General features: G+C 34.8%; 1 protein-coding gene and 1 long non-coding RNA gene across 2 annotated transcripts in view; both read left to right on the top strand.

Annotated features, from left to right (window-relative positions):
* The window catches only part of LOC127838177 (valine--tRNA ligase-like), a 74338-nt gene extending 64179 nt beyond the window's left edge, over positions 1-10159 (top strand). Inside the window, exons 22-23 of the mRNA XM_052365758.1 lie at positions 8449-8642; positions 10060-10159. Of these exons, the coding sequence (XP_052221718.1) occupies positions 8449-8508 (60 nt within the window). The 3' untranslated portion in view covers positions 8509-8642; positions 10060-10159. The remainder of the gene's footprint in view (positions 1-8448; positions 8643-10059) is intronic.
* Positions 10160-10846: 687 nt separating this feature from the next.
* LOC127838190 (uncharacterized) overlaps positions 10847-12928 on the top strand; it is a 451449-nt gene continuing 449367 nt past the window's right edge. The window contains exon 1 of the long non-coding RNA XR_008029707.1: positions 10847-10859. This is a non-coding gene — a long non-coding RNA (uncharacterized LOC127838190). The remainder of the gene's footprint in view (positions 10860-12928) is intronic.

Raw genomic sequence — 12928 nt, 5'->3', positions numbered from 1 at the left:
TATTTTGTATAATTATGCTATGCTAAGAATGTATGTGAATTTTAATTTTAGCTGAAGTTTTTATAAGTAGATTAAATAAAACAATGTCCTTTGATAGATTCTGTTACCAGATAACACAATTAAACATATTTTAATAGTTAACAAAGATAACATGTAAAATTTATTTGATTTGCAATTTGTAAATATGTAACTCAAGATTTTTTAACATTAAAATCTTTTGTTTAATTTAATGGATGTCCTCACTATTACTGCATTAGATTTACAATAGATGAACTATTTTTAGATGGTCGCTTTAGCGACCGTCTAAAGGGCTTGATGTGAAATCCAGGTCGATACGGCCTAGGTATGATTAACCCAATACCCGCTTGCGTATCCGCGCAAGAAAGAGTTGTATAATTTATGCAAGAGGTTTGAGTTCTCCAATTATGTTTTATCACCAATGGAAACATTATATTAATATCGTGTTACATTCAATATTTTCGAGCGGTGTTTTATAGAAAAGAATCAATAAACAATGATCGTATTGTACGTGTCGCGGAGGAGATTGTTTATGAATGATTAAAATAGTCCACTTTCTGCTGCGTCTGCGTGATGTAGTATTTTCGCTCAGCTCATTCATAACTCTGCGGCTGGCGATAAACAAAGGGGAGTCCGGGCGAGATTAACGCACTAGTATAAGGTTACGCTTGTTTATATTCACAGGTCTTAATTAATAATACGTTGACCACGAGTTCAACAATTATTACAGGGATACGATAGACAACATAAAAAATGTTTCATTATCGCTGAAACTGTTAAAAAAACATTTAAATTTAACAAGAATATTATCTAAAAAATGTAGTCTTGCTGTTTTGAAATAAGGTTTGGAATTTAGGTTTCTTAATAACTAAATTCAAAACAAAAGTTTAATTATAGTGTTTTTTACTTGTTAGTCGCATATTTACCGCATTATAATGTGTGTTATAATAGGCAAACCATACATTATTTAAATTCAATCTGCCTTCGCACATAGAAGGAATGGGTCAATTGGGTGCTGCGTTTCCTTTGCTTACTTCAGTTAGAGGTCAATTCTTTACGTAATAGCAACCACAAGGCTCCGGCTTCAAAGGAATTGCGGAGCGATAATAAAAGTCGTAGTCGCATGGTATTTGCGTTTAGCGTCCTATTTGATCACGTGGTTCTTTTTTCGCGGGTGTTTTGGCATTCATGATATGAGGCTATTAATAGATGCGCCTGTCGATAAACAAAGGAAAGTTTACGGGTTATAACAACGCAATAGGTTACGCTCTCACATACAACTCAATTACGTAGTCGTAGGTCGTAAATTGAGAGATTCGGGGAAAAGTTGACGCTTATTTATATTCTCAATTTATAAAACGTCGAACATAAGTTCAACAATAGCTTCAGCGATACGATAGACAAAAACAAAACAAAATGTTTCATAATCGCTAAACCCGAATATAACAAACAATTTATAATAATAATACGAATGACCTGTTTCATAACCTCGGTCATGCTACTACAGCGCGTATTTCTGAAAACGTTCTTTAGTTCTGAACAGATAGCGGCGATCTTTTGTATTTATGGGTGCTAGCAACGCAAAAGTAGAAGGTTAGTAGAAGGATTAGCTTGTTTATATTCACAGTTCTCAATACATAGACAGTTGGATATGAGTTCGTCAATTACTACAGGCATACTATAGGCAACCTCGAAAATGCTTTATAATCGCTAAAACCGAAAACAACTAAATATATTATATTAAATATATTTATAACAATAAATGTCTTTTAAAAATGTAGTCGGCGTATACGCTGACTTTGAAATAAAGTTAGCAATTTACTTTTCTAAATAATTAAATACAATTAAACAAAAGTTAAACTATTGTGTTGTGTTTTTCACTTGTAAGCTGCATATTCACCGCATGAAATGTGTGTTAGATTTGTCAAACCACACATTAGTGTGAGTAAATAAAAATATTCTACGGGAGAGCACTTCATATGTGTCCTCATATGCCTTGTTATGAGTATCTTTCTTCACTATCGAAATATATCGTATATTTATATTTGATTTAAACACAGTTTTCTTTCGACACATTTAAATCACACGTCAATAGCGCCGTCATGCGAAAATGGGTCTTATGCGTTTCGGCAAGCGTTTGTTAAACCCAACATGTGCTTTTGCGCAGTCAGGCCATGACGATGCTGTTCGCTTTAAAATCACTCAATATGTTATGTTTCTCCTTACCAGAAGGAGGGATAGCTGAGTGGGCTATTTATATGATGGGCGCAAATGGAATAAGACCCATTTTCGCATGACGAGGTCATTACAAATCTCATTGCGAATTGAAAATGCCACATTTAAGAACAATGCTTTTCGATACAAAATTGAATTCAAAATAGCAAACTTGTTAATAATGGCAGCCTATCCACACATTAAGGAATGATTTCCAGACATGCTGACCAAGTACGGCGAACATTGTGGTATGATAATTAAACGATTTTCTCTTATCGTGACACTATACTATTTCGCTAATGATTGTTTTCTCATCTTGGAGGCGAAAGTGAAATTCTGCGAGATGGATTGTAACGCGTAATTGTAACAGGGCCACAATTTGTGTCGTTTGAGCATACAGACAGAAGTCCGGAATTCCTTACACTGAACAGTGCTACATCCTATGAATTGAGCACATACGCAGTGATGTAGCAAAAATTCAGAGGTTGTATCTCGAATCAGCTTATTAAATATTCGAAAATATTCATGCGTGTCTGTTGGCGTTATGTAAAAGTCACTAAGATGAAAACTGAAACAGCTACGCCTAAAAGCGCATTAGTGCTCTATACCTATGTTTATGTTAGCGTTGTTGACACCGTGTGAACTGCTCGGGTAACAAGTAAAGAATAAACAGCAATGTTTATATACTTTTATTCCTCCATATACAAGATACGAAGATTATTGTATATTTTGAATTTGTATATGGTGTCAAAAATCAAATGTTTTGTACACGGAACTTTCATTATGAATTTATATTCTTGGTGAGATAGTCATTTGATATCAGAAAAATATTCCTTTAATATGATGGTGACTGCAAATTTTCTTTATATTAAGTTCTCATAACCATTTTCATCATACTTTCTATGCTTTCAGAACTTCCAAAAAGCATGTTGTTTTTATTTTGTCTTAGTTATTTCTATGAAATAATAAGGATGATAAAAAGTGCACACAAAATTCGACCCGTGCGCAATGACACACACTTTATAAAGTTGAATGGAGTGTGTTCATTTTAAACTTGCGATTGATTTTCAAAAATGAATTGCGTGTTAAATTATGCAATAGCGAACATCTTCAGTGCCTTCAGCGCTTTGATTAGAGATTTATCTTGAGTTAAATAAGAGAAAATGATGTTGTTTTAAATGTAAAGCAGCTTTGCAGTAGTCTTAACTGTTAGAATTCTTTTACAAAACAAATAATTAATTTTATATTTCTATCAACATAGAAATATAAAATTAATTATTTGTGTTCTAAAAACATACAAAACTCAATGATTATAGTGCTTTACATGCACTTGTATGTGACAAAAAATAATCGTATGTAATATTTCTCATTTACATAATGTTTGTAAAACAAATTAGATATATAATGGGCTATTTTAGAGAAAACACTTATAAAATGTGCAATTTCTTTCTCTTGGGAAATTTTATTTTTATGTCTTGTTCAAAGACACAAAAAGTTATTACAATTTTTAATGAAGATTTTTGGTCCAAATTTAAATATTATATTTTGCATGCACCATAAATGAATTATAATTCAATTCTTACAGAGAAATTGTCTTAGTTAATACACATTTGCAATATAAACATATTGTAATATCTACCTCCAATGATAATAAACAATCAAACTATCAAACTAAACCTTAGCTTTCAATATTTAAACATTTTACATATGGGTAAATACAAGCTTTTTCAGTGGGTATCCCGTAGGGAACCTCAATGTCCAAAATTTCAATGTACACGAACTGTGTAGTCATGTATATGCATTCAGAGAAAACTGAGTGGATTTAGCCAGTTTTCACACGTTAAGTCGCAGATACAGTCGCATTTTTATAGGAAAGGAAACGGGGTTAAATAAACGTGGATGTGCACATGGACAGCAGTCATTTATGTTTAAAGTGGATAGTATGATTTGTTATTGAAAATTGGTGCGATCATTTCGTTTTATGATGTATTGTTTAATATATTAAGACGAAATTCTTGCATTGTGAACATCATTAAAATAATGAAATATGAACCACGTTTTTTGGATAAGATTCCATGGATTTAAAAATTAATGCAGTTTATCCTGGAGATCAATAATACAAATTGGCTTACCGTCTCTGTCACAAGTTGCCTGTACGTTGATCGAGTGATAGTGTTTTCTGTTGACGTACGCTGCTTCGTCGGGCTGCCCGGGTGATAGAAGACGGATGTGGGTTCCGTCTATACAACCAATGACAGAAGGGAACCCCCGAACCCGGAAGAAGTCATAAGTCGCTCGGCGTCGGTCTTCGTCGCTGGTTGGAAATTTAGTGAAACGGTCCTTCAGTCCGAAAATAGCGTCAACGACAGCGGTGATAACCCGAGAAACAGTAGCTATGTCAACGCCGAAGGTGTCGCCGATAACCTGAAGAAAATTCCCAGTAGCCAAGAATCGAAGAGTTATAAGTATCTGCTGCCGTGTTGACAGAGAACTGTTTCGTTGCGTCTGTCGTCGTAAAATAGGGTCCAAGAGGTCGACAAGTCGGTCAAGGCTCTGGGCAGAAAACCTATACCTTCGGCGCAGTTCGTCGTCATCAAGTCCATTCGTTTGTAAGTCAATTTCGTCGAAATCGTCGCTGTCGTCTGTGTCTAAAAAAAGTACGTCCGCCATGTTGGTCAGTAGTCCGTGTGGTAACCAGCGTCTAACCAGCTCATAGAGGTGGGTTACAAATCACCGCGGTAACCACAGCGGTTACTGCGATCTTGTGGTTACCTTGTGGTTAAATTGTTTATACAATCGGCTGCAGGTTGTGTATTGTGCAGTTTAAGTTCAACTATAGAGTGGTCAGCCATAAATCCTGGTTTTATGTTACATGTGTCGATAATGTTGCAAAGAGATTCAGATATTAAAAAATAGTCTAATCTACAAAATATTGTTGGTTTTGTGTTTGAGTGCCCGGTGAATTCGCTTTCGTTTTGATGTATTGCACGCCAGATGTTTATCATATTGTAGTTTTCAATTATGTTATTTAAAATGTTTCTATTTTTAGTATGAGTATAAAGGTTTCCATTCTTTTTAACTAATAATGGCTTCAGGACAGTATTGAAATCACCACCGATTATAAATTTTTTATCTTGGTTATTAATTATAAAGGATTGTAATTTTTCGTAAAATGTGGAATTGTCTATGTTAGGGCCGTAGACGTTGATTAATGTTATTTGTGTTTCGTGTATTTTGATATCTATACTTGCTTGTCTGCCAATTATTATTTCGTTAAAGTTATCGACTGTGATCCCTATATTATTTTTTATCAGAAAGGCAATGCCTTGTTTATTAGTATGTTGTCCACTGAGATAGCTGTCTCCGTCCGATTCATCCTTTAAGGTTTGTCCTAAAGTATGTGTCAAGTGACTTTCTTGTAATAGGCATATACTATATTTTTTTCATCTAACCAGTTTAAGACTTTAATTCGTTTATCTTTATTATTTAGCCCGTTTACATTCAAAGTACATAATTTAATCATTTAAAGAGGTGAAGGGTGATGTAAGTGATAATTTGTGTGTGCTTGTCCAGTTAGTTCTATTTTAAAACATGTCCAGTTGGTTAATTTCCATTTAATAATCTTATTAATATAATGATTTTGATTCACGACATTTAATAACATCTGTATTATGTGTTATAATAATATTTATCAACAACAAGGCTAAAGTGGCCTTAGATCGCTCTTCTGTCGTTGTGCATGTCCAGTTTCGAACACATGGGCAATATTTGAACTATCTATGTTAAGGCCCTCGGTGTAATGTCATACACCCAATTTCAAAGGTGTCTGCTGTGTGGTTGTAATAATAGTTTTTATGAAATTAATTTACTTAATAATTCAATATAAAACATGATCACCCACACACCCCAGCCATAGCCAAATTTTTGCCCTCAGAGGTAAGCTTTCAACACACTTAGTTGAAGACCACTAGGTAATGTTCCTTGCAAAACATAACGTCTCTTCACCTTGGTGTTCAAAAAGGAGATTTCTTAAATTATGTCACAATAAAATTGTGTACAATTCACGGGACCATTGCCGCGTAGAATTGACTTCCGGGGAATGGTTTGCACAAACTTTGTAGAGGACCTCGTAACTACATTGTACGGTAAATTGAATACCCCTGATCCTTGCGGTTCCAGAGATTTAAAAGTAATAAACTATATACATCTTAATGTTCAGAGCTGTTTTTGTGATGTTGTCAGAACTATATTAGAATTGAGCCGAAAATCTGTCAAGGGGTCAGTACTGACGAACTTCTGTCATCACGGTATTCTTAATCTATCCTAACAAGTATCCTCGAGATCTAGGCAAGTGTGACGTCGGGAATGAAATAAACATACTTGGTAAAATAACACCATACTATGTTGCAAACCAACTATTTATCCCATGTCCCTTGCGGAACATTTGAGATTGTTACATTTATTAACTATATCAGTCTAGAAATTTCATGTGAACGTTTGGACGGGGATAGTTTCGACTCCGGCGGGTTGATTACTTTTATAGGCATAAAAGAGGACTACTATACGGAGTTAAAGACCAAATATTTAACAAAGACCTAAGCAAGAAATGGTGTTTAGAGAGGAATAACTTTTAAAAAGGTGTTTTCATCTCGTTTGACCAACATATGTAGACAACCGGAACAATTTGAACTTCGAAAGAGGGTCAGTCATTCAATTGAAGTTTAATTTAAATCCTTCAAGCGGTTTAGGAGATTATAATTGAATGAAACATTTAAAGCACAACGAACGACGGACGAACAGCGGCCTAAACGGTGTACCGTTTGAGTTGAACATGTGAGCTTAAACATCTTTGATAACATACCATATTTAACGAAGATTTTTCGTTTCATTTGTCCTGAAATTATATACTTGTAGATTACTCGGGTATTTGTAACACATACATTGTTGTTCGTGTATCCAATACCGGAGCAGTTAGGTTTTAGTTTTACTATTCTTTCTACTCTCATGCGTTCGTGGTTTATGCAAATAAATCGGAGAATACCAAAGTCGTAAAATATCACAGCCGCGCTACATGCACTTATACTGCACATTTACGTCGGTTTGCTAAGCACAGAAAGACGTGACACAAGTCTAAGACGTCTATCTAACAATTTAGCGGTCTTGTTTGAACTATCAGCTATAATTATAAATGTGCTGTGTGCCAATTCAAATATGCCAATAATCGTTGTTGCGCCGGAATCTAGAGAGTCGTTAATAAAATGCTTTGTCAAGATATGTTAATTATTTCCTTAGGTTTGTGCGTATATGTCTACATTTTTCCGAGGTAAATCAGAAACTAATTTTAACATCGAGACTTCAGCATGAAACCTGATGTTAATGTTCCTGTCGGCCTTCAGTTCATAAAGACAATATGGTTCTTCGGCCATGGCTTCATATTTCTTACATCGTGTGAACGCAAGTTGTTCATTGTACTTTGGTATACATTCGAAAACCTTTTTGGAGTAATTGATAATTTTCACTTTTCTTCATTAGCAAACTGATTTCATTTCAGCAGTGTACACGAATTCTTCTCAAATTGTTTTAAGTTCCAAAGGTGGAGACTGAGTTGCAACGCTGAAAAGTACTATTTGAGAAAATCAAACTAACCAGCAATTTCACAAAATTGAGATTTATAGTATAGCTTAACGTCAGTTATCATTGTATTGTGTAATTATCGGCAAAGTAAAGTACCATATATTAAAAATCAAGGTAATTCAAATACACATGAATCAAAGTTTGAGAACACCGTGAAATAATGAGCATTGGTCCGTATGCTAGTTTTAATTTTCAAAATGTTATTGCTTATAAGGTTCAATCCAGGTTATATCTATTGGTATATTGTAACAAACAACTAAATTCACCCGATGACAAGATTTGAAAAGTATAAAAGTACATAACTTTTTTATCAATAAACCTAAGAAGTCAGGGTAATAATTGTCAAATTGTAGGGTTTGTTATGCTTATTTTGTTTAAAAATATTTATATATCGATTGCATCAAAAGCCCTACTAGGCTTATTGAAATGCACTCGAGCCCGTTTACTAAGTAAAACCATTACTTGCTGTCTTTATGGGAGATCTAATGAACGCTCAATGGGGATAGAACCTGTGACCTCCCGTTTGCTTGGTGGACACCATATCCACTACGCCACAGCGACTTTTGTTATGCCTCATTACAGGAATATTCAAAGAAGATGATGGACACACCCACCGCCCCAGGTGTTCGAGATGCTCTGTAGTTTGTGGTGGACACATTCCTTCGTCCCTCAGTCCGTTTATGCCATTTCTTACCGAGGAACTGTATCAGCGCCAGGAAAATTGCAATACCAATGCAAGCATTTTCTGTCTCACGCAATATCCGGACCCCTTAAAGGTAGTTTTTGACGTAAGTTTGTGATTGTACAAATTCCGATGAATGTGAGTCTCGTTCTGGGAAATCTGGGCTTAATGCATTTTCGTCAATTGTCATCCAATATTCGTCCGTAAAGTCCTCACAGGCTATTCAGAGACGATGCTCTCCATTTGTATGGTACTTTTGTTCAAACGAACAGGCGAAACGTTTCGTCCCTGATAAGGGATAAGATATCTTGGATGGCATTTAACGCACATGCGTTATGCCCCGTTTTCCCAGAACAAGGCTCATATAAGACAGATACTAGTAATCTGAATGTTCCCGCGACCTTGACTTGGTTTCAAAATTTGAAAAGTGCCTATCTATTCTTGCTTTATGTAACGTTAAGGTCATGGCAGCACAATACTTCTTACATCAGGGCCTGCCCTGCCATTCGACAAATTAGCAATGGCTACAAATAAGAACATTTGGCTCAAGAAATTTCCATTTGGCTTTAAATTGTTCTTTATGAAACACCGTAATACTGATCAAATGTGAAGAATTGTTGAGCCAGGGGGGGGGGGGGCTGCTTACATTAATACTGGGACTCGCTGTGATTTTGTGTTCGCATTTTTGTTCATCTGAGAAAGAATCGTTAGAGTGAGGAAGTAGTCACCGATCAACGTCCATCTTTCCGCGTCCGAATTCTATATACATGTATGAAAGCTTATTTAACTGGACTGAAAATACCATTCAACCATAAAGTTAGATTGATACATTTAAAGGTGTCTTGACTTCATATAAATGTATTTTTGAATGTAAAAAAATAAATTCTATATGAAGTTTGAAATTAGTATATGTTATCACTTAAAAAAATTCAGTACAGAATAATAAAGTTATTGTTGCAATTATTAAACAACGTTTGACATTATTTAGTTACTGTGTATTAACCTCATCCATGTAAAATTCTCACAAAAAGATGTTTATTTCTTGTGCATATGACTTGTAAGTTATGATGTTTTGTATTTACTTTAAAAGCATGCTGTTATTGTATATGTATGTTAATGCCGATGAACTTTAATGCTAAGGTCAAGATGAAATAGTCTGTTCTGTCGTGCCGCGTTAACATTTTGTGTCAAATAACTTTGAAACCACCTGTTGGAGTTTGGTCCAACTTTAACTTCATGTGGTGACACTTTGGGTGACAGTTAACATTTTGTTATTAATGTGTGTAATAAAAAAGGCAATCACCCAATTGGTGCAAAAAGGTATCAAGAGTTATTAAAATTTAATGGCACATGGTACCTTTTTGCACCAATGGGGTGGTACACAGTATATAAAAATATTTTATAGAAGTAGTATACTTACAGATGCTTTACTGGAGTGCTCATACTTATTAAACAAGTTATGATTTATAATAACATGATTGATTTTGTTGGAATAACACCTCTTATTTCAGTACAACTGGTATAATGGCGATCTCGAATCTACCTTCGATCGTGTACAGCTGATGTAAGGTGCATAAGAAATTGACTAGAAAGACAGGATCGATGTTTCAGACAAACAGTATCCACAATTTCTTACTAGCCCTTCTACAGGCTTATGTAAGGAATTTGAATGCTACTTCAATGCCATGATTATCTAACTCGATTTGGTCTTATGCAAATTGTCCTATAAAAATCCAATAATTAAGGAATCCATAATAGGTTAAGTTGCTTGTTTTTTTTTGTTTTGTTTTTTACTTTCAGTGTATATAAAGGCGCCGGAGAGTGATCAATTTGAAGATTTCTTGGCTGTGTTTGCTTCCCAGTGGAAATGCCAAAGTATAACGTTCGTAAACAGAGACCAGGCTCTCTCTGGCTGCATTCGCAAGAATATCGTACCAGGCCTTGACGTCTACATTAAAGTTCAGGTAACCTGTTTTAACTGAAAATACGCAAACACTGAGTTTCCTGATAATCCGGTTTATTAGCAATGAAAATGGTGCAGCTCAGAGTTTAGATGTTTCACATGAGTTTTTTTGAATGCTTATATTTAAAGGGACCTGTTTAAAGATTGATTAACTGAAAGTTTAATATTCCAAAAACGAAGTAATAAGAACGTGTTAATAAGAGAAAGATCGATGCGGACCTAGTATAGTTAATTATGATTATCTCATGAATAAAGATAACATGTTTAAATTTGGTGATAGAAATCAGGAAATCAGCATTGTAGAAAATAATGAATATCGACATCATTTTTCTTAAGGATTTTGCAAAGGTTCAAGTTATGATAAAGAACTTAGAAGAGAAGCACCATAACCTGGTGGAAAAGATGACACAACTGGTGACGAAAGTGAAAAAGAAACACAATTATGTTGATGACAAGGTATTATTCTTATATATACGAAAGCAATCAAGATAAAACGATGTCTTGTCGTTATAAAATATACAAAATGCAGTGTCTGGTGTGTCAATGTCTTATGCCTTAATTCAACGTTGTAAGAAATACATATGTATTTATTCAATAGTTTGGTTTTACGTTTTCGACATATATTTCATATTATTAACGTCTACTGATTAAAATGTTCTCATTCAGATTAACGCCCTTAATGAAAAAGCAAGGTTCGTAAAGGAACAGATACACATTTTGCGGCAAGTGAAAAGAAACAACAAAAAGACCAGTTTAATACATGACAAACATTATTAATATATAACAAAATTTGACGCGTCAAACATAGCATTCTTAAACATTGCCTTATGTACGCAAGTTAAGGCTATATTATCAGAGAAATGGTGTTGTGCAAGTTTGTAAAGAAATAAAAACGAACCTTTGATAATACAAGATAAATACGGTTTAAAGCTTTATTATTTTATTGTATTAATCACTGTTTACAATTCTTTCGACTAAGGTTTTTTTTCCTTTTTTACGGGAGTGCCGAGCGTAAATTTCGACAAAACATAAAAATAAATGCTACTTTCGTGAATAAAATTATTAGCTCACCTGAGCACAATGTGGTCATGGTGAGCTTGTTGGATCACCTTTTGTCCGTCGTTCGTCGTCAACATTTTTCCTGTTAACACTTTAGAAGCCACATTTAGTGTCTGATCTTCATGAAACTTGGTCAGAAGATTTGTCCCAATGATAGCATGGTCGAGTTCGAAACTGGGTCACTTGAGAACGAAAACTAGGTCACTAGACCAAATTAAAGAAAAAGCTTGTGTACACTCTAGAAGATACACTTTTTTCCGATCTTCAACAAACTGTGTCAGAACATTTTTGCCAATTATATCTCAGGTGAGTTAAAAAATGGTTCTGGTCAGTTGAAAAACACGGGTGCGGGGCAGTTTTCGTTATAGTGCTATAGTAAAACCTTGTTAACACTCTAGAAGTCTTATTTTTAGTCCAAACTTCATGAAACTTGGTCAGTACATTTTTTCTAATGATATCTCGGCTGAGTTCTAAAATAGTTTCAGTTGGTTGAAAATCATGACCGCCAGGGGGCGAGGCAGTTTTGCTTATATTGCTTTAGTAAACCTTGTTAACTCCCTAGAAGCCCTATTTTTTGTCCAATCTTCATGAAACTTGGTCATAACATTTGCCTCAATGATATCTCGGCTGAGTTCTTAAATGGTTCCAGTTCGTTGAAAAACATTGCCGCCGGGGGCGGGCAGTATTTCTTATATTGTTATAGTTAAACCTTGTTAACGCTCTCGGCGTCACATTTATTGTCCAATTTTCATGAATCTTGGTCAGAACATCTGTTCTTATGATAGCTAGGCTGAGTTAGAAAATGGTTCTAGTCTGTTAAAAAATATGGCCGCCGGGGGGCGGGGCAGTTTTGATTATATGGCTATAGTGAAACCTTGTTAACACTGTAGAAGTCACATTTATAGTCCAATCTTCATGGAACTTGGTCCAAAGATTTGTTTTAATGTTAGCTTGGCTGAGTTCGAAAATGGTTACAGTTCGTTGAACAGTATAGCCGCCAGGGTAGCGGCAGTTTTCATAATATGACTATATATTAAAACCGTGTTAACACTCTAGTGGTAATGCGGATGTTGGTGCACAATGTTGATGATGATGATGGTGTTGATACTGGTAATGGATTCAGAAACATTTACCACAACCAAAATATCTCATTATAATTATTGCATTACTCAATTTAATTATTGCCATTACTTCAGATTGTTATCTATATTTCTGCAGAAATTCAACATAGTGGTAAAACTAATAAAACAACAAGAAGTGTTACAAATGAATCTTATTTGACTTTTCATTCACCTATCCTACTCTCTATAAAACTCATTCATACCTGTGCTTGCATTGTTGCCAGGTGGTGATTGTGT

This window comes from Dreissena polymorpha, chromosome 7 (genome assembly GCF_020536995.1).
Source record: "Dreissena polymorpha isolate Duluth1 chromosome 7, UMN_Dpol_1.0, whole genome shotgun sequence".
Classification (NCBI taxonomy): Eukaryota; Metazoa; Mollusca; class Bivalvia; order Myida; family Dreissenidae; genus Dreissena; species Dreissena polymorpha.
Note: the sequence above shows the minus strand (reverse complement) of the source record. Positions and strands in the feature narration are given on the sequence as shown.